The sequence below is a fragment of the Heterodontus francisci genome, chromosome 18, assembly GCF_036365525.1.
Source record: "Heterodontus francisci isolate sHetFra1 chromosome 18, sHetFra1.hap1, whole genome shotgun sequence".
Taxonomy (NCBI): Eukaryota; Metazoa; Chordata; class Chondrichthyes; order Heterodontiformes; family Heterodontidae; genus Heterodontus; species Heterodontus francisci.
In genome coordinates this window covers 36,287,365-36,309,899 of record NC_090388.1, presented here as the reverse complement: position 1 = coordinate 36,309,899, position 22,535 = coordinate 36,287,365, and the positions used below count along the sequence as shown (strand labels likewise).

The window sequence follows — 22,535 nt, the reverse complement described above, 5'->3', positions numbered from 1 at the left end:
TTGTATATTTATCCTATGAGCCATTGGGAGACCTCATGATTGGAATGTTAACAGTAAAACCAGATCCACCTGAAACAAAATGTTGAATGAGGACCAAGATCACAGCACACCGAAAAAAAACCTGACTGAAATCCATGTCAATTCTTGTTGCAGATGCAGATGAACTGTAAATTACACCAGATGTGGAAGAAGTGCAACTTGAATCTGGTCAAACACGATATAACAATAGAGCATTTAAAATAAATTGATCACCAAGCCGCCTGGACTTTGAAGAGAGTGCTGCAAGCTATGTAGAACTTGGTTCTGAATTCAATTTGTTACCTGAGGTCTTCCTGAACTGATGGAGAAAATCGACAAAAATAAAACTTATTTGGTCAGTTGAGTGAATGGTTGGAGAACACGTTTGTTTCAGCCAGATCTGTGGAAAGCAGATCATAGCAAAGAACAAAGGCATACTAATCATTCTAAAATAGTGCCGCAATATTTCGTGGATGATGTCCAAAGCATTTACCTGAATTGAGATACCATCAAAATGAAATAAAATTCAGCACTTTTTTGATTCCAAGAATTTTCCATTTATAATTTCTAAAGTTGGAACAATGTGCTGTTTTCAGAATGTTTTGACTTTACACCCTAACTATGAATTATCTGAATTTAATAGTAAAGGGCGACTGCATTTCAGTCACCAAAAACAATATGCTGCATTTCTAGTGAGGAAAAGGACACATCCTATTTAGTTACCTTTTCATAATAGGCCTGGTTCAATGGCTTTCAAACAAGTACCCTGTTTGTACTGAAAACATCGTCAATCTTCAGTATATAAAATAATTTAAGAAAAGTAGACTCTTCTGTAGATTCAGAGGATAGAATGAAAACTGAGGACTGTTTTGTTTAGTCAATAATAAGCAAGCGTTAAGAGTGTTGCCCGTCCCAGGGTCAATGTCCAACCTTCCCCTTGCTATTCATGTTTGATCTAGCCAATCAGCATTCTTAGGAGCTTTGCACGTGTGCACATCTGTCATTTCATGGCATTCCTTACAGCGGACCACACAGCACCAGTGAAATTTACATTCACATTTTGTTACTGTCATGACACGGGATGTGTCATAGCCCCGTCCGCAACACATCACTTCGCATCCATCCATTCCTCGAGAGGTCCTGTTACACACTCTGCCTGCTGTACCCAAAGAACCTGGCAAATAAGGGATAAATATCACAGTTCTTTACAACACTGAAAACAGGTAACTGATAGTTGACACAAAAATTTTCCTTCAACATTTAAGAATAAGTTCTCACACAAGAAGAACCTGCAGTGTGTTTAAGAATGCTGAGCTATATGAACCATGATAAAGATTATATTTCTACTGTTTCTAAGTCCAGTTTTCAGTATCTGATTAGCATGCAGCTGTCTGATATATGATAGCACACAAAGATATCAAACTGTGGCCTGTCATTCTATTTGACTGTGACTGATTAATGAGGCAATTTATCTCCACTTTGCATTGTAATGTTAACGTTGACAGGTGATCCATTTTAAAAACTGAACATTTACGAAGCTTGTTATAAAGTAAAATGGTATCTTCTCTGGTGGAAAACAATGCATGATTTGATTGTGTAGGAACGTGAAGACTTTGATTTAGTTAAAACGTATTCAAGGAAAGCACAGAGGACACTTTGGCCAGAATCTGCTGCAACATTTTCTTGAGTATGTATATTTTTTCCCCCTCAATTGTTTCCCTCCTCCCCTAAAGTCATTGCCTCTTGCTGGACTGTACTTCCGTGTTCATTAGAATCCTCTGGAACCTCACCTTCTGGCCTTTCTTCACCTAGGAACCAGGACGGTGGGTCACAATAAGCGTCTTTACCAACAAAAACATCACGGCTGAGTCCCATCCTTTCACCCAATAACCACATTGCATGTGCTTTCTAGCAGTGGTCACTGGATAGTGATCAGAAGTGGCAGCTTTTCCTGGCCGAATTGAAGTGTCTCTATGCCTCGGGGCTGAGATTTGCAAATGGAAGACAAGACAGGAAGTTGAGCCAGGATCTTCCCTGGTTTGTATGGCCATGCCTTTACCACAAACTGGGGAAGCCCCATTAACTGGTTTAAAATTCCAGCCACATTGTGATAGAGCTCACACTAGTTAATTATTTAAATTTATATACAATAATATTCAATGTTTGCAACTTCACTCATAAATCAGAATTGCCATTCAGTTATAATGAAATTGGGTCTATGCTAGTGGCGTGAAATGGGTTTGTAGTAAATAGGCAGCTATTTCTCACTGCACCAGTAATTTTCCATTGACTTGTTGCCAATTTAAAAAATTTCAAACCAAGTTACAGTGAAACTAGGAAATGAGTCTTTGAAAAGAGTCCGAACTGTGGTCTGTGAAGATCAGACGTGGTGAAAAATTGGCTGCCGATTCACTGTGAGCCGACTGTCGCTACTGCAATACACCAATTTCACCCCTGCCCCCACCCCACCAACACCCCAATATCATGGGTTCTCATGAAAGATCACAGACCTGAAATGTCAACTCTGCTTCTCTCTCCACAGATGCTGCCTGACCTGTTGAGTATTTCCAGAACTTTCTGTTTTTATTTCAGGTTTCCAGCATCTGCAGTATTTTGCTTTTATTACCCCAATATCATTACCTGCTTAACTCTGCATTTCCTAATTGCACATACTGGGACAAATGCTGCTAATATTACAACAGAACAAGTAAGCTTACATTACTACTTTCATTTCATGATGAATCCCTAATTCACAACTATGACATCCTGATAAATCAGCAAACATTATCTTATAAAGGTATCATGGGTTTTACCATGTAAAATCTATAACAGGGGACTAATTCTCAAGTTTTGTAATGTTATTTAATTTTTTGATGTCAGCTGTTAATTACAAAGGCAGTTGATTTGTTGACTCGTTCACTGGGAACTGAAAAAGGACTGTTGAAATACATTCAGTTGGAACCTTCATATTAAAATTTGACTGTAAACTGCTCTATTGGGGACTTATTTTTAACCCATAAACTAAGTATGTCTGGGCCACCAATGATTTTGTTGAAACATTTCTACAATCTTCCTTTTAATATCTATTTTGTATGTTTGTATGTTACTCTTCATGGCTTAGCCTTTTTGATAAACCTGCTAATATCTCAAACTTGACAGAGCCCACTGTGAGAGGAGAGGGCTAACTCCAGCTTTACTCATCTGTACAGCACTTCTGGATGCTGTCATGTGTTAATCTAATGTAATGCTCCATCAGTCAACAGAGAAATGGTCTATGAAGCATTGTGCTTCTAATCCGTACCAGTTCAATGTAACCTAGTCATGGTGGCACTTTGTGCTTTATAGGGGGCACGCTGGAGGCATAATATTAAATGACAAGAGTGATATCAAACAATTTAAAATGCATGGTGTTCTAAGTCAGAAAACTAGTTTCCCCTTACTTGGGACTCGTACTGCATGCAAGCAACAATTAAAAAGAATTTAACAAATGAAGGTGGAATGTGTAAGAGAACAATGAAGTTAGAAACTGATTTTAGAAAAGAATTACATTGCTGATTCCACAGTTTATTTTCACCAGGATCCTAGTTTAAAGGTAAGTTATCGTCAATGTGCATTTTGAAAACAACTGAAGTATTGCTCTTCTGAAAAATTATACTTTCTACAATAAACATGCAAAATTTTAAACATATTTTTACTTATCTTGCAAGCCTCCATCAGTAAAATGACTTAGTACCACCAGAGGCAAGATGCCTATTGGGATTCATATATGAAGGCACATATCATTGGTAGAGACAGAGATGTGTCTGTGTAAGGTATCCTGAAATGGTCAGTCTGGGTTGTAAGTCATCATAATATGGAAGCCTGTAAGTCATCATAATATGGAAGCCTGAAGCCTTTGACAAGAACCTATGGATCTTCTGAGTAGAGAAATTTGTAGGCAGTTGTTTCTGGAGAAACCTCTAGTGGAAAGCAAGCTACTTCCAGGGCAGCTGTTAAGGTGTTAAATCTCCTTTTAATGAAAAGTTCTGGCTTTATGAGCAGAAAAGTTCAACGATATTTTGAAATTGGTGTTCATGCAGCTGAATTAAGACAAAGAAAGAAGGATTGGTATAGAACCATAGAAAAGTTACGGAATGGAAAGAGGCCATTCAGCCCATCATGTATCAAGCTGGATAAAGTACAAAATAGCCTTAGGTAGTTGAACTAAGCATTATTAGAGTTCTGATTGCCTGTTCCTTTAACAAATATCCCAATGTAATGTATAGTATTCTTGATTGGTTCTTGTCTGTTCTGAACAGATGCAGCATCATTTTAACAGTTAGCAAATGAAAACAAACAGTGTGGCACCAAGGTTCATTGTGGCTTTCCTGCATTGGGAGACAGAAGAGTACTAAAAAAAAATAGCTAAAGCACTCAAATGCAATAATTCAAGTTTCAACCATCCATAACAGAAAAAACTATAAATGCTCCAGCCTAGAGTAAATAAACTAAGGAAGCTGTGGATTGTGGAACATTTAAGGTTGTGTGAGCGCTGGCTGCCCATAGAGGTTTCAACAAGCCAAGCCAGAGGTAAATGTTCAAGTTTTATGAATAAGACAGGGAACCGACCCAAGGACACCCTCTCTGGGAACTGAATTCTGAAAATTTTGATTTTGAAATAACCCTGCCATGAATCAGATTATTGTATTAAACTAGAGCTTTAAAAAGTGGAATATTTTAATGAAATTACAGAATGGAAAAATGGAATATACCTCTTGTAATTTTGATTAAAGTCTTTGATACAAACAACCTCAAAAAATTATTCCTTCGTATATCTGCCAATAATGAGTATGTTGGCAATAGCTGAGAAAGCTTGGTGCCTGAGTGGCTGCAGTATCTGTGTTTTTGCTGTCATAACATGTCACAGAATTAGCATCTGTGCTATTATCATTAAAGAGTTAATCATCACTTCTACCTTCAGAGCACAGCATTATTATCAGACTCCAAATAAATGAGCAGCTGTGTGAACTCTATAAATTTACTGCTATGTCTTTTTGGGATATTCATAGAATAAAAGGATCAATAAAATATACAGGAAATAAGAACTGGACAGTAGTGGAAAGGGTGCTCCTCTTCTCACCCATAGTCTGTACTCAATACTTTTAAGATAAAGTGCTTTCTGGAATGTACAAAACCTGACCGATGAGGGACACTCCATTGGCAATTCAGAACAATAAAAGATAAGACAAAGGCCAGGGAAAAGGGTGTTAAAACACTCAGCAAAGTCAATTATATAGATAAAATGACTCATGTCTAACAGGCCAGTTACACTACCACGTTTCAAATATGCATTGAGGTTAAACTGGTAGTATGACTGGAGAGTCAGTTTGGTGATCTTATTGCAGAGTATATTATGACAAGAGGTTGCTCCAACTGTAGCCCTGCCTGGAATTAGCTACCTCAGCATTGATTAAAAGTTGAACCTGAGATCTTACGATTTGCATGGTTTAGTACTACATTCACCCATAAATTTTTTGAAACTGTTCTGTGCTAGTGGAGCATCAACAGGCCCGCCAGGTCTGTCCTAATAATAAAATTACTGAGAAGTGTTGTCTTTAGACGTAATACAACTTGGGAACCAGCAGTATAAAGTTGCTGTTTGTGGGTGCCAGTCAGGGACTGGTACTGCAATATAACTGGTTTCTAAATAGCCATATACTGCAGACAATATCACCATTACATTCATAAATCTTAAATATCAAAGTCAGGCATAGCCTCTGAGGTCTCCTAAAACCTTACATGTGTAGTCTTCTTTTTGAAAAAGAATACAACACCATGTTTCATCATTTGGTCAGTGTAGTTTGTGGATAATGTTATCCCCACTAAAGATGCTAACTGTATAATTTTGATCTGACAATTGTTGTCAAACACACACTGAAATGAAAGGCATATGGGCCTATCTCATTTACACCGTATTGTATTGCCAATTTGATACCAGATTTATGTAGGTATTATTGCAAACATGACAGTAAACTAGTGGTGTGACACAGAGTATGTTGATTCCTCGGGAATCAGTGCACCTGTACACCATAAATTTAGATGCTTGAACAGCAGAAACCAGAGTGCTATAATAATGGGTATGACTGAGTTGGAACATTCTGCTCACACACTTTATTATCTATAACCTTCTAATTCCAAATTACTAAGTTCTTCTTAAATCTCACCTTGACAAGTGGCTTGTATTATTTGTCACTTTATTATTCTGCTATGTGTACGGAGTTCCAGATTACGCAACAAAGAATTCTTAATCTAAAGGCTGCTCAGTCAATGTAAAGGTTGCTCAGTTGATGTAAAGGATGTTCAGTCAATATAAAGGATGCTCAGTTGTAATAAAGGATGCTCAGTTGTAAAGGATGCTAATAGTAGCTCAAACAGTTGAGTGGTTGACAGTCAGCAAAAACGTTGTAACTTTGAGTTCCAAGGAGACTGCTCTCTGAAGCTCTTCCTCTTCACATGGGCAAACTTTAATTTTTGGTGGGTCATTAGGGAGAGCACCATCTGCAAGTCTAATGTTGGAATAGAGATAAGAAACATAATGTCTTTTGTTTTATCCAGCCTGAATCATGCTCCTACCAGTTGTTAGCAGTAATGAACCTGTGATGCCCTGCTGACTGCAGAAAGATGGATAAAATCAGAAAGAAAAAAAAAGAAAGACTTTCTTTCAACCACTGGATGTCTCAAAGTGCTTTACAGCCAATTAAGTTCTTTTGAACTGTAGTGGCTGATGTAATGTAGGAAACGCGGCAGCCAATTTGCACACAGTAATTTCCTACAAAGAGCAATGTGATAATGAATAGATAATCTGTTGTTTGTGATGTTAATTGAGGTATAAATATTGTCCAGGACATCAGGGATAACTCCCCTGCTCTTCTTCAAAATAGTGCCATGGGATCTTTTACATCCATCTGAGGGGGCGGATGGAGCTTCAGTTTAACGTCTCATCTGAAAGAGGAGACCTCGGACAGTGCAGCACTCCCTCGGTACTGCACAGGAATGCCAGCCTTGATTTTTGTGCTTGAATCTACAATCTTCTGATACAGAGTGAGACTACCAACTGAGCCACCAACAGCTGACACAACTAGCCATGGCTCTATTATTATAAAATAAATATTAAAACTATTTTAAAATAAAACAGATACCTTTTTCAGAGAAAATAAGATTCAAGTTCTAGGTTAAAAGGTAATCTTGGTTTTGCATCAATGCTAGACTTGTACAGTGTAAAGTGGGTGTCGGGGCCTGAACTGATCTGGAAATAAAGATTGAATCTCGGAGATGGTCACTCTGTTTCACCCAGCTCCAGGTCAGGTCCTGACTCTGGAATCAGACTGCAATTATATAATAACTATAGCATCAACGAGCTAAAAATTGCTTTACTCAGCATTATATTTGTAGTAAGAAAGAATCATTGATAAATTACAGTAGGCTGGATTGCCACAGGAGGTTTTCCACCTTGGAAGAACCAGAAACTGCCTGGAACACCTTCCTTGAGCCTCACTTCAGCCACCTACTGTCATGCTTAGAAGTTATGGGAAGTCCAAATGTTTGTCAGTGGTATTTTTCAGCCTCTAGGAGACATAAGCTCTAGTAGCTACATGGGAGACAGTGACATCGTGGTAATGTCACTGAACAAGTAATCCGGAGGCCCAGGCTACTGCCCTGGGGACATGGGTTCAAATCCCACCATGGCAGCTGGTGGAATTTAAATTCAATTAATTAATTTATTAAATCTAAGGTTAAAAGCTAGTCTCAGTAATGGTGCCATGAAACCATCATCGATTGTTGTAAAAACCCATCTGGTTCAGTAATGTCCCTTAGGGAAAGAAATTTGCTGTCCTTACCTGGTCTGGCCTACATGTGACTCCAGACCCACAGCAATATGGTTGACTCTTAACTGCCCTCTGAAATGGCCTAGCAAGCCACTCAGTTCAAGGGCAATTACACATGGGTAACAAATGCTGGCCTTGCCAGTGACGCCCACATCCCATGAAAGAATTAAAAAAAGACAGAAAATTAACATTCCTGTGGTGGGACAATGTATTGCTTATTGGAGTGAGTCATCTGTCCAGTGAAAGATTCTATAACCTACCTACCCTCTCTTCTTTCAGTGTAGAAGTAAGTGATTATCTGACATGGGGAACAGGGTAGACATTTTAGGAACATTGGAATGTTTAGTACTGAAGTTGACCATATTCTTAAAGTAAAAGCAATATATTAAATATAGGATACTACTGTCCACACTCTGCACCAGTTAGACATTCTTTAATATATTTCTGCCAAAAATGTTTAGAAATGATCAAAAATCGGATGATTTCTGGTGCTTCTATCTAGGTATAATCCTGAGTTATTGTTGGTAACATGGTGTCTAGCTATTACTGGCCGTAAAATCTTGAAATATCATTCTCACTCTTAGGACAGAAGGACAAAGCTTTGAACTGTATATACCCTTTGCTTTACTTGATTTGGAGTGCTCAATGCTAACATTGCAAAGTGTTGAAAACATTGAATTTCCCAGCACTGACATTTCTCACTTTGAGTACAAGTTTCACCCTGATTTTAAAAAAAATCAGAAAGTGAACTTAATGTAACACTGAATAGCAAACTTTTACTGTGCAGGAGTTCAGGTATATACCAACTTAACAATTCTTCATTGTGATATTGCCAGTCAAAGTATTGCTTGGAAAGTTGGAGTTTTTTTTCATTTGAACAATGTAGATTATGGGGTGATGATAGAAATATTTGAAATTATGAAAGGATGGAACAAAGTAGATAGAAGCAGACTGTGAGCCAGCAACTGAGGGATCTAGAATGAGGGGCCATAGATTTAAGGTTAAATGCAAGAGATTTAGAATGGACACAGTCAATTGTGAGGCTGTGGAATTCAGTTCCAGTGTTAGTATTTGAAGCAGAAACTATGTCAGCATTAAAGATTAGATTGGTTAGGAAGATGATGGAATATGGGAACCGAATGGGGAAATTTAATTAGAACTATTTGCTTGGATGGAGGGTAAATGCAGACATGAATTGGTCGGGCCAACTGCATTATTTTCATATTGTAACTTCTATGTATTTCTAAGTCCATTATTTTTAACTGGATTTCACAAATGCTATTGAGAGTTTTGGGTTAGGAAAGGGTTAAACCTATGATGTTTCATATTACAATCACAGTTTTTTAGACAGGTCCAGTTTCTGGTGTTACACCAGCAGAAGTTTTCATTTTATATCTAAAATACATTGTTGCCAATTCTTGACAGTTCTTTTGCATTTCATGGTTCAGTGGGTTGGTGTCTAGCAAATCTGACTGTGAAATTTGTCTTTGACACATTACAGATCTGTCAGGTCAAGTGAAAGGTATAAAGGAAAGGAAAATCATCAGCAGATGTTGTGGTGGAAATATTCCACAGACATTCTTCATTTTCAACACATTTACTGCTATTTGTATGTAATGAAGCTAACAGATGTCACAAAAATAGACTCAACACATACCCATTAAAAAAAGACCATGAATGTCAACTCTTCATGAATGTCATCAATTCCCCTTTAAACTTGTTGATATAATTTTTATATCTATATATTTGAACGAAATGATGTACTGTCTAAAAAGTCCCAATATTTTTAATCTAACCAACCTGTATCAATGAATAGTTAACAGTTCCTATGATACTGCAAAACACATAAAGTGTATATTTTAGTGTCAGCTACCCTTGGAAACCAAGAACATTGCAGAAAAAGAAAAAAAGGTTGTGTGAAAAACTTTCTAATGAAGTAATATTTTCCTGCCATTCATAAGCTTGCAGTTGCATTCTGGCACACTCGACAGGAGATTGTAATATGTTCTGATGGATTACCACATAGACTTTAAAGAAAGCAAGCGTTTGCCAACAAAAAGTGTGAGTAAAACAAAAGCATGAATTTGCGAGATGTTATGCAAACATTTCCAGGGAACACCAATGTTTGCTTTAGGACTATAAAAGTTGCAGAGACGATTGAACACTGTATCTTTGCCAAGAGTTATGTAGACCGAACCTAGTGTTGGAAATACTGTTCCCACTGTCCAAAGACTGCCATCCACACTTATTCAAGACAAAACAGTATTAATACACAAACTCATTTTTTTTCCAGCAGCCACCACATTTTAAAATATTCAAAAGATGGGATTTTGGATGGTGTAATACAATGCACTTTGTTTTTACCACCTGGGGAAACCTATTGTTGCATTTGGTCAAGTTCAACCACTGCTTAAGTTGTCCACTGGATAAGGTTCATAAATGAATACAGGGAATGGTGTAACTGACACTCACTACTGCATAGTGTGATTGCTGAATCCAAACTGATATCATGGCAAAATGATACATTGAGATAGAAAGGACAATGCTGGGCTTATCATCTAATCTCCATTTTGAATGTAACTCTTTGCTGTCCATCCCAAATGCTTTAAAAAACCCCAATATTGGCATAATATTGTGGAAAGTGTATGTTTTTTATAACAATAGACTCAATGACTTCAATAATTCTAGTCTGCTTTATGACACCCAAGAATTACATACAGGGTATAATATATAGGGTCTGTTTCCTGCCCTAATTGAATTTGTTCCTTTGAACACTTTGAAAACTGACTTCCTAGCTTTTTTTTCTTTAAGGAAGCCAGAAGTGGCTTTACTGAAGCAAAAACACACCAGCGCTACGACTAACATATTCCTATCTGCTACATCAAATGGATAGTTTTGCTGAATAAGTCCAAAAAACAAATCTGTAGTATACATGGCGATACATTTTTTGGTAAATGCTGCACTCATAAGAGGAATATAAGTGCTAAAGAATGGAACAGGTTCTTACTATTTGTGCTTTCTGATAACTTTGCTGCTCCCTGGTTAAGTATAGCGTGGTTTGAATGCAGTGTGAAGTTCCCTTTACTTTGTGTAACGGTATTCCTTGATCCTAACCTCAGAAGAATACCCTTAATGCACCAGTGTGACCTTTCCATTGTCGCTCTGAAACAGCAATGTAATGTCAATTAGTGTTAAACTGAAGGTCATTAAAGCCATGAGCTTGTACCTATTGTCAATTTGATTGAAATTTCATTTCATTCAAGAGCCCTACTACCAACAGAAGGGAGTACTTGTATCCCACCAATTTGAGTTGGATCCAAAGCCAAACCCCACAGGAGAAAGGAAGTCACTCTAACTCACTGTACCAGTCAGTAGACAAGTATAGACAGCAAACCATTTAGTTATTGTGCTTCGTATTTAAAGAAATTCTGGTCATAATTAAGAAAGAGTATGATCTGTAATGTATAAACAATTTTAGAATTTCAGTAGAATACATATAAAGGCCCTGTCTAGACTTATGTCACACTGTCACATTGTGACACATTATGTCACACTGTGATAGCAGCATCCGGAACGGGTTTATATTCAGTGAATTATAACACAAATAGTGGATTACCTGCTTCTCTGTCCATGACACAATAATCTGGTGAGTTCTCAAAATAAACAAGGTCATTCTTTGTTGGCTTTTTAAAGTTCTTATTTGCTACAGTGAAACCAGTCCCATCTTGGTTCATGATCACCTGGATCGCTCCATTGTATTTTCTCCGCAGGTAATTACCAGTTTTTTGAAAGTCTGCCATGGCAAGCCAGCAAGTTCGCAAAGTACATGATCCGCTAACTCCATGACATTTACATTCAAGCTTCAGGAAGCGCTTTACAGCCTACCAGGAAAATAACACAGTATCTTCAGTTCTCAACAACAACATCACTGAAACATCAATTCACTGGAGACATCAGCAGCAATACTCGCTGTATAATATTAAGTAAATTATTGGTGTTCGATGAACTCAACTGCAAATTAGATAGTTCATCTTAAATGCTGAAAACTATCGCTATTTTATTCCTGTAATAACTCAAGACAAAAATAGGTACAATGTTGTTGTGAATGCATGTGTGGAATTACAGTTTTATCTACTATATATAAGTATGTAAAATATAATAGACATTTTTTCTGTCTATCTGTTCTCACTGGAATCCTGGAAATGATAAGCATGAGAAACAGGATGGTTACCACCAAAAATTACTGCTGCTGTGCTGATGTTCACAGGGTTGTCAGCAACATTCCTACCCACAAGAATGAAAGATAATTTATTACAAGGAGCTGATCTCTTCGCTAACCTATGAGGTGGAGAATTAATTGATTGTTATACTTGGCGAGCATCCTAATAGTCAGTCACACACTCTATCCCAAGAGCGGAGAACACCCTAACTCTTCCCTGGACACCACAGTGTGATTTTAACTGTATGGATTTGAAACAAAGCAGTTGATATATTGAATAAAACCAGATAATATTTGAAACAGATAGCAGATCTATCAGCAGCGGAAAAGAGGAAAAATTGTTAACTTTTCAGGGTTAGGCCCTTCATCAAAACTGACAAGCAAAACAACCTTTCTCTTTTTAGATGCTGGTTTATTCCCAGCATTTTATGCTTTCACTTCAGATTTATCATATTTTGATATTTTTTCCCCTTTTTATTTGTGCTGTTAATATACAAAACCACTTGCAGCAAGGAAATGAATTGGACCTCAATCAAATTGGGGTAATTGGATGAAGGTCTAACTTTCAATCTTTTTGAGTTTTATGGAAAATCTATTTAGGTGCTTTTGACTGCGGCAAATGGGTGTTTCTGCCTAGCACAAAACTTTTACATGTTGCCATCAGAGTGACTAATGTGAGCTAATGCACATCCTGAAGGGTACATGGACAATCATTGGCCACAGTGTGGCTGGTGCCAAGGTTAGTCAAGGCACATCGTTGGGATGACGTTATTAAGGGAGCTTTACTTTTAATCCAACCTTGTTATACCTGACATGTCGATCCTTGATGTTGACTCTGGGTGGTTGAAATGGGGAAAGTATTGATAAGCACAACCAAAATTTTAAAAACTCATCATATCACTTCTGTGTGATGACACTGTAACAATGTGTTGTATACCATTTCTGACTTCAAATGCAAAAAAGTTTTGCAAACACTTTTCTTTATGAAAAATGCCACTTTCTATTCCCAAATGATATGTAAGAAGCACAAAATCGATGTTTACAATAAACTGAAGCGTAAGAATGAACACACCTTTCGGCCAGCTCGGTTATTATGCAGATTCATCAGTGCCCTGGCATCTTTTCCTTTCTTTTCCTTGGCATCCACAAATGCTTTAGCAAAACTAATACCATAGTCAATGTTATCACTGCATCCTCCCCAGTCGAAGGTTCCTTTGTTGTCCTTGGAGGTGCCTTTTTTTTGAGGGTCGCAGGAACAGGAGCTGAGTTCTCCCTGACTACAGGCTCTCGTTATGGCAAACACAACCCCAGCAGAGGAGATGGCATAAACAAAGGCGGCTTCTCTGCTACCTGTACCAGGATAGCACAAGATGATTGGTTAAAATGCCTACTAACACAAAGCAAGCCCATATAAACAGAGGAGAATATCGCTTCCACAGGAATTTTCACTATCAGTATCCCTTTAAAATGAGGACATTAAAAAATAAACTTAACTTCAATGGTGGGATCTCCAGCAGAACCAGGAAACTTCCACTCTCCCTGGCTGAATGATTTTATATATTTCAGTGTGATACTGAAACAAATAGGATTACAGTAATAAAGATACTTAAATGTCAGGAGTAGTTTTGTCGGTATTGCATTGTTTTCATGAAAATAAAAATAGTTTAAAAATGATGAGAGAAGGAGCTACAGATACAAAAAAAATTGATAGCAGGAGTCTTGGTATAAGCCAATGTTGTAATAATCATCAAAAGCAGAATTGCTCTATAAATCAAGATCCAGAAAAACCTAATTGCTAAATATCAATGGAAAACTGAGTAAATTGTGTAGATTACATACAACAGCTGTCTGATTGTAAACCACTCAGACTTCTCGCATTATTTTGACTCTTTGAACCCCTCAGTAATCTTCTTCACTTGTTACCCATTCTCAGCCTGATGCTCACATTCATTCCATATATAATGGAGTTAAGATTGATTCTGCACTCAAAGGAACCATATTTTAAACAAATACATATATAACCTTTAAGTAAATGTTCAGATCGTTTTGTTTTAAATTGTATTATCATTAATTAAAGAAAGAGTATAAAGTAATCCAAGGTCAGTAATGTAAGTATATAGAATGCATGTAAAATCCCAATTTGGTATGGGAGCTGAAGATTTTAAAGATCATTCAATTGTGCAAATCGAGTAAACACAAGACTAGTATGCATGTTTGTGTTTAATTCTTATTCAAGTAAGGACCCAGATTCTCTCAAATAGTTTGAGTCTGCCTTTTTCAATTAAAAACATTCATAATTCACTGCTTCGGAAAGGGCAGTCCTTTTGTGAAGATTATGATTGTGTATGTATCTATATATGAGTGTACCACAAGCATGGAAATAAGAATGTGTATTATAATCAGAATAAAAAAGATCTTGCACTTTGGATTTAAAATCGCTCCCCTGACTTTACAGATTAACAGTCCAGTGAATGGAGTTCTATGCATGTGTCCAAATATATGAACATAGACTTTCTTTGTGGTTGATTTTACTGTGACCTGGACTGATGCACAGCTAGCAGTATAACTTTGACCTTCCAGCTCTTCGTTACACTTCTGAACTACCATTCTGAGGCTGGTAGCTAACATATACCATACAACTGCAGCCTACGAAGACCACCAAATAGAATAGAGTGACCATAGTAGTTGTGAAGATAACTACATTTCAGAAAATAGTTTGTCTTTATATTCCATATTTTACTTACTTCTGAGCATGACTCGACCAAAAAGCGTGTGGTCCCTGTCCAGTGTGTTACAGTTCCAGCGGTGATGACGGAATTGATGTTGACATTCTGCGATCCATTCTTTGGCCCCATCTCCAATTGACTGCATTGTATCAGGATATTTATGACAAAGTTGCCGCTGTCTGCTCACCAAGCCGGGGATGTTGTCACAAATCACCCGGGATCCAAGGGCACCCATATACCTGCCAGAATTGGTAGAAATAATCAGAGACAGTCATATTCAAGAGACAAAAAAAGAACTGCTGGAGAATGAAATCGTTTTGCACATGACAGTCAATGATGATCTTAAGCTGTTAAATCAGATATTCAACTCCCCTTTCCCGTCCTCTACTATTCATCCCCTCCTCTTCTCCCTCCTTTCTCCCTCCTCCTCCCCACCACACTAAGTGAAAAATAATCAAGTTTCAAAGCATCAAGGCCCATGTTGTAAATATTTAATGGGATTTATTAAGCTCAGATTCAGAAATCCTGTTATTGTGATATATACTTACAGGAGGATCTCTTGTCTATATCTTATGTCAGGGTGTGGCAACCTTTTCTACCTAAAGAACCATTTTTAAAAAAAATTGCTGAAAATAAAAACTATTGGAAGCCACAAGATGAAATTTCGGCATTTCTAAACCAAATACTAGGCAAATTGTTAAGTGTCTCTGGTAGAAGGAAAAATTTGCATATATAATAAATAAAATACAAATAAAATAAAATTTATGTATCAATAAAAAAATTGAAATTAAAATAGATCTAAATGAATTATCAGTTTTATGACATTTTTGTACTATAATTTTGCCAGTAAGGTCATCTTTAAAACAAACTATAACTTAAGATGCACAAAATTAAGACAATTTTTCATCTATTGATTCTTGTGATCAAAAATTAGCTTCTAATAGCATGTTCATCATCATTTATAATTTCAGCTATATTAGAAACAATAAAGGGCACAACATAAAACCTATTCCCTGAACCAAAGGCATTATCTATAACCATGGTGTAGTTATACCACTTGAACAGGTCTATTTATTTTATTTAGAGATACAGTACTGAAACAGGCCCTTCGGCCCACCGAGTCTGTGCCGACCAACAACCACCCATTTATACTAACCCTACAGTAATCCCATATTCCCTACCACCTACCTATACTAGGGGCAATTTACAATGGCCAATTTACCGATCATCTGCAAGTCTTTGGCTGTGGGAGGAAACCGGAGCACCCAGCAAAAACCCACGCAGTCACAGGGAGAACTTGCAAACTCGACACAGACAGTACCCAGAATCGAACCCGGGTCCCTGGAGCTGTGAGGCTGTGGTGCTTACCACTGCACCACTGTGCTGCCCCAATTTAGAGCACAATGATATTTTTCATTAAAATAATCATTTGAAACCGTAAAGTGCAACATAGTGATTAGATTAGTTTTTTCTATCCCCACAGTAAAAACAGAGCTCTTACTTTTCTTGACAATTTTTTAAAAATGACTCTTTTCATGTTAATGTGATCCAAGTGGAAAAGGTTGTGAGCCACAGATAAGATGTTAAAGAACCGCATGCGGCTCTGGAGCTGCAGGTTGCAGACTCTGCCATAGGAGAAAGAATTTCTGCTCATTTCTAGTCTCAATTAAAAGTTGACTCTTTTGGAAGTCATACGAACATACGAACTAGGAGCAAAAGTAGACTATTTGGCCCCTCAAGCCTGCTCCGCCATTCAATAAGATCATGGCTGATCTGTTTGTGTCTCGAATTCCACACTTCCATCTACTCCCCATAATCTTTGATTCCCTTGCCTAACAAGAACCTATCTACATCCACCTTAAAAATATTCAATGACCCCACCTCCACCACCTTCTGAGGCAGAGAGTTTCAAAGTCACACAACCCTCAGAGAGAGAAAAATTCTCCTCATCTCTGTCCTAAAAGGGTGACTCCTAATTTTAAAACCGTGCCCCCTAGTTCTGGACTCACCCACAAGAGGAAACATCCTTTCCAAATCCAACTTGTTAAGACCATGCAGGATCTTTTATACTTCAATCATGTCTCCCCTCACTCTTCTAAACTCCAGTGAAAATAAGCCCAGTCTGTCCAACCTTTCCTCATAAGACAACCTGCTCATTCCAGGTATCAATCTGGTAAACTTCCTCTGAACCGCCTCCAACGCATTTACATCCTTCCTTAAATAAGGAGACCGAAACTGCACACAGTATTCAAAATGTGGTCTCACCAATGCACTGTTTAACTGAAGCATAACATCCTTACATTTATTTTCAATTCCTCTCATAATAAAGGATAGCATTCCATTAACCTTCTTTATTACCTGCTGTACCTGCATACTAACATCTTGTGACTCGTGCACTAGAACACCTAGATCCCTCTGCACCTCCGAATTCTGCAGTCATTCTCCACTTAAGTAATACTCTGCTTTTTTATTCTTCCTGCCAAAGTGAACAACTTCACATTTTCCCACATCTGCCAGATTTTTGCCCACTCACTCAACCTATCTATATCGGTCTGCAACCTCCTTATGTCCTCTTCACAACATACCTTCCTACTTATTTTGGTGTCATTTGCAAATTTAGCTACCATGCCATCGCTCCCCTCATCTAAGTCATTGATATAAATTGTAAAAGGTTGAGGCTCCAGCACAGACCCCTGCGGGACTCCACTCGTCACATCCTGCCAATCAGAAAAGGACCCATTTATGCATACTCTTCATTTTCTGGAGCCAGCTAATCTTCTATCCATGCTAACTGTAGTTCTCATAGATTACATCATCTAGCTAGGTCCCAAGGGTTTAAGTCTTCCATACTTCTGAAATAGAAATAAGTATGTATGTTGTTGGCTGCACCAAATTATTTCTGCTGCCTCAATATTTGGCTTTATAGTAATCATTGAGGCACTGGTGCTCTTGAAGCACTTCACATGACTCCTCATTTAGTCTTTGCTCCATGCCAAATCAGACGGCTAGCTAGCAGACCTTTAACATAAGTTTTTTTTTTGTTTTCTTTGAAGAAAAAAGTCAGTGTTAATTTAGGCTACAAACTTTGAGATTGAATCTGTAGAGATTGCCACTTGCAGATGAATTTTCCACATTTGGAGTGAAAACGTGATAACTTGAGATCAGAATTTTGCTTGGAAACCTTTACATCAGCAACTAGTGAGCTGATAATTTGAAGATAACAGATCTTCTTTCTTGAATGTTCTCCATTGAGCTAACAAGTTTACACCAGGCAAAATTATAGTCCAGGAAAGCACACCAGAGAAAAAACCTGTAGCTGTGGAACTGAAAACTAAAAATAAATGCAGGCTTTTCAACCCCTCCCCCAATATAAGGAGAATGTAAACACACAATTTTGATTAAAGCCTTTTTTTCCATTAACTGTAATGGCCCTAAGTAAAATGAGTTCAGCCAGTCAAATTTAGTGATACACAAAAGTGCATAGAGGCATTGAGTAACCCCTCCTGACTCCCCAAAGCCTGTCCACCATCTACAAGGCACAAGTCAGGAGTGCGATGGAATAGTCTTCACTTGCCTGGATGAATGCAGCTCCAACAACACTAAAGAAGTTCGGTACCATCCAGGACAAAGCAGCCTGCTTGATTGGCACCCATCCACCACCTTAAACATTAACCCCCTCCACCACCAGCGCACAGTGGCAGCAGTATGTACCATCTACAAGATGCACTGCAGGAATTTGCCAAGGTTCCTTCGACAGCACCTTCCAAATCCACGACCTCTACCACCTAGAAGAACAAGGGCAGTGAACACATGGGAGCACCACCACCTTCAAATTCCCCTCCAAGATACACACGATCATGACTTGGAACTATATCACTGTTCCTTCGTTGTTGCTGGGACAAAATCCTGGAAATTCCTTCCTTAATAGCACTGTGGCAGTACCTACACCACATGGACTGCAGCGGTTCAAGAAGGTGGCTCACCACCACCTTCTCAAGGGCAGTTAGGGATAGGCAATAAATACTGGCCTTGTCAGTGACATTCGCATCTCATGAAAGAATTTTAAAAAGTGACAGTATCGGAGCTCTGCTAAGGTGAGACGTGGGGGCGTGTTATACGGCATATTGTTGGGTGAGTTGGAGACTTATGCTCTGCATCAGACTGTGGTGTACCTGAACTGCCTGGGACTTCTGGAGTCCATCACTGGGTGCTTCAATGCTGAAAACTGTCTCATACTCTAAGATTAACTCGCCCCTCCTTGGCAAGTAGAAAAATGTAAAAACGCTCTATAATATTAAAGTTCTCAAAGCAGGTTGTCCATTCCAGAGCATGTTGTAGGGACAGACCAAATAGTTTTTGTTTTGCATTTGGCTCTATCATATCTTCCTGTCCTCCAAAGTTGAAAAGGTATTCCACAATATTAAATAGCATTTATGATTTATTTTAAAAGCATAAAGTAAAAATGTAGTCAGGCAGCACAGTACGTGTGTGCCTCGACATATTGCCAGAGAATGGTAAAACTCCTCCCAGGGAATGTTCCTGAATTTGATCATTACATTATACTGAGGTTAGTGCTCTTCCCAGAGAAAGACAAAGAATCAGAATGCCAGCGACCCCAAGCCATTCCAGCACATTACAGTGCTGTTAAAAAACAGAGATAGAAGAGCATAACCCCTAACCAAGAGTAAAATAACAGTGCGTGGAATGAAATTGATATGTTTTTAAAAATGAATTAATGAAATCAGACGCTACAGGTGAGGATGTGGTAGGAATATGGGATTAGTGTAGGATTGGTATGAATGGGTGGTTGATGGTCGCGCGGACTCGGTGGGCCGAAGGGCCTGTTTCAGTGCTGTATCTCTAAATTTAAAAATCTAAATTATAAAAGGGCTTCTTCCTGCCGCTATAAGGCCAGTGCTCAAGTGATTGATGTCGATGGCCAGAGGAAAAACACAAGTACCGTGTAAGCGTATGTTGTATAGTTGAGGAAGGAAGAGCTCTGCCCTTTCACTTGAAAAAAAAACTTTTAGAAGGATATTCCTATGATTGCTGGTTGCAAGGAAAACCTGCCCATGACATAAAGAAAATAGCAAATGAAAACGAGCAATGTCAGTTTGCAGCGCTGTGAGATTCGGTCTATTTTCTTTTTTCCATCTTTCCTGTTCTAGTTTTCCATTTTGTTCTTTTCCATTTGACCGTTTTAAGGCCATTATGTATGATTGGTACAAAATATCTGTATGTTTTCAATATCGAAATTTTAAGTTCAGGTACATTGTGTCTAATGGACGGACAGATCCACTAGAGTTCAAACCAGTTTTATTCCATTCCTTCTGTTTAATAATCAGCAATTCCCAATATTGATGAGCAAAGGTGTTCTGAGAGTAATTTCGATTCGGCAAACGCATTTAACATCAATTCAGGATTTTGTAGACGATTTTAAGAGATCTCCGACATTGGTTTATCCACGGTACATGCAAGAATTTTATATAATGTGCTGCATTTTTGTTAAGTCGAAGACTTGCTTCCTGACACATTTACAAAGACGCACTTTCACTGAAATGTAGTTTTAAAAACAGCATGTTTATATTTTTATTATTTACAGACTTCACATTTAGCATCAGGCGAGTTGAAACGGCTATGAGTTTGTGGATGTAAGCAGTTGTTGGGTTTGGAGAGGGGATCCTCTGACCTCTTGCTTTGCGGGGTGAGTGATCCTGTGTAGTTCCAGCGCAGCAGAAGGAATTCTCTCTAAGATTTTGGATCGCAATATTTCCTATAAATGTTATTTTTATGTTCATGTCCAATTTATATGCAGGCGTTGGATTTGCTTTTCATTCAGAACTTCATGGATTTATATTTAATTCGACAGATTTAGTGAAAACTTCTAGTACTGGATTAATAGTTACAGCTCCGTGTATGCTGCTCAACAGGTGAGGGAGCAGCTGCAAACAAGTTGAAAAGAAGGACAGAAAATTGTCCGAATGTTGAAAAAGTCCTTCACATCGCATTGTCATAGTGAGGACAGAGGACCATTATTTCCAACCACCAAATATAACAGTTTTGTATTTCTGCTATTTATTTCAGTCTGGGGGATGATGCCGCTGTCTGCTTTATTCGGGGCTTTTGTACTATGTTCAGCTCCTCGATTACAATTGAACACTTAGCCATAGAGTCATTTACAGCACAGAAGGAGGACATTCGGCCCATCGAGTCCCTGCCGGCTCTCTACGGAGCTACTCAGTCAGTCCCACTCCCGGGCTCGATCCCCGTAGCCCTACAAGTCTATATCTCTCATCTAACTTGCTCTTGAAGTTATTGATCCCCTCCGTTTCCACCACCCTTTTGGGCAGCGAGTTCCAGGTCATTACCAGCCGCTGTGTAAAAAAAGTGCTTCCTCACATTCCCCCTGCATCTCCTGCTCAAAACTTTCAATCTGTGTCCCCCAGTCCTTGTACCATTTGTTAGTGGGAACAGATTTTTCTTGCCATTTCACAGTGTGCTGCGTGAAATTTAATTTGCGGAGTAAAGTCTGTGAAGATGTCTAACCCGTGTGACTTGCAGCCCTTCTCAACATGTCCGTTAAGGTATTGGTCTCCTCTGAAACCCAAACGACCACCAGCTCCCCCCGGCCCTCCCAAACCTTCACACTTACCTGTCTCTGCTTGGGGTAGGAGAGCTTGTGGGGGAACAGAGTTCCTCAGCATTTCTCTATTTTCGGATTTAGTGTCTGCGGGCGCATGAACCCAGAGCCACTGAGAATCCACAAAGCGAACCCGCCTCTGCGGAAAGTTTTAATTCGCTTTTATTCAGAAGTTGCAACAGATTATTGGTGCTTCAAATAAATTGTGGGGAGATTGTAAAATAAGATAAAAATACAAAAAAGTTTGCATTTCGCCACAAAAAGTAAATTAAACAAGTGTCTTCATGTCTCAGGGTGCTGGTGTAGCGTATGTTAACTGGATGGTTACTTTTGCTTTCAGCACTGTTGGAAACGGAGAGCATTAGGGCCGCGAGGAAGTCGAGTGTGTTCTAAGGTGTAAAACATTCGGATTTCTGCTTTTCCCGATGATGGGTTCTTGGCACAAGCAGCATTGCTGTGTTTTGGTGTTTTCCTTTTGCTATTCTTGAAACCCAAACCCATTGAGTGACTTACCACCATGACGAGTAGACTCGAGGTGCGACCCACAGGACGATCAAAAGCAGGGACAGCCAGAGTCCCCGGAGTCTGGAGTTCATATTAAACCACTTCAATCCGGATCCTGGCCAGATCGCTCATGGTTTGGAGAAGAAATTCCATCGATTCGCGCTTTCAGATAATCAGACACCAGTTACCAAGGACCGAGTGCCTCTTCAAATGCTCCTCGAGTCTTGGTAAAACCTCAGCAATATTGGAGTCGGAACGGATCCCTTTCCACCGGGCACGGCATTGCGGACCTTCCCTTGTAACTTTGCCAACAGGAGCATTTGGTGAAGCCTTGCGCCTGGTCCAATTTACAGATGCTGTGCTTCTATGTACCTGCTGTTGGACATACCAATGGCTTTGGCAGCAGATGCCGGCTGCCTGCAGTCCTGTGGTTACAGACAGGGTGGGGCTGGCATGTCCTGATGGATGAAGGTTAGAGTTGAAATTATGTCAACGAGTTTAGCAGCAAAAACCCCAAAGCAAAGCGTCAGCAGTCCATCATTCTCATAGGAGGGACGAAATCC

At 38.8% G+C, this 22,535-nt stretch overlaps 1 protein-coding gene across 1 annotated transcript; it reads right to left on the bottom strand.

Annotated features, from left to right (window-relative positions):
- Nucleotides 1–962: 962 nt before the first annotated feature.
- wnt2 (wingless-type MMTV integration site family member 2) lies at nucleotides 963–22,064 on the bottom strand. Its single transcript, XM_068051232.1, has 5 exons — nucleotides 21,982–22,064; nucleotides 14,847–15,067; nucleotides 13,175–13,452; nucleotides 11,500–11,764; nucleotides 963–1,192 (listed from the first exon to the last, which is right to left on the bottom strand). Exons 1-5 carry the CDS (start codon nucleotides 22,062–22,064, stop codon nucleotides 963–965), a joined length of 1,077 nt encoding a protein of 358 aa, XP_067907333.1.
- Between the last annotated feature and the right edge of the window lie 471 nt (nucleotides 22,065–22,535).

What these genes read in the sequence shown, in the direction of transcription:
- wnt2 (XM_068051232.1), bottom strand. Translation starts at nt 22,064, where the DNA reads ATGAACTCCAGACTCCGGGGACTCTGGCTGTCCCTGCTTTTGATCGTC. An exon ending in CGAGTCTACTCGTCATGGTG is followed by an intron (nt 15,068 to 21,981) that starts GTAAGTCACTCA and finishes CAATTCTGGCAG; the next exon opens with GTATATGGGTGCCCTTGGAT. An exon ending in TGTCATGGACAGAGAAGCAG is followed by an intron (nt 1,193 to 11,499) that starts GTAATCCACTAT and finishes CTTATTTGCCAG; the next exon opens with GTTCTTTGGGTACAGCAGGC.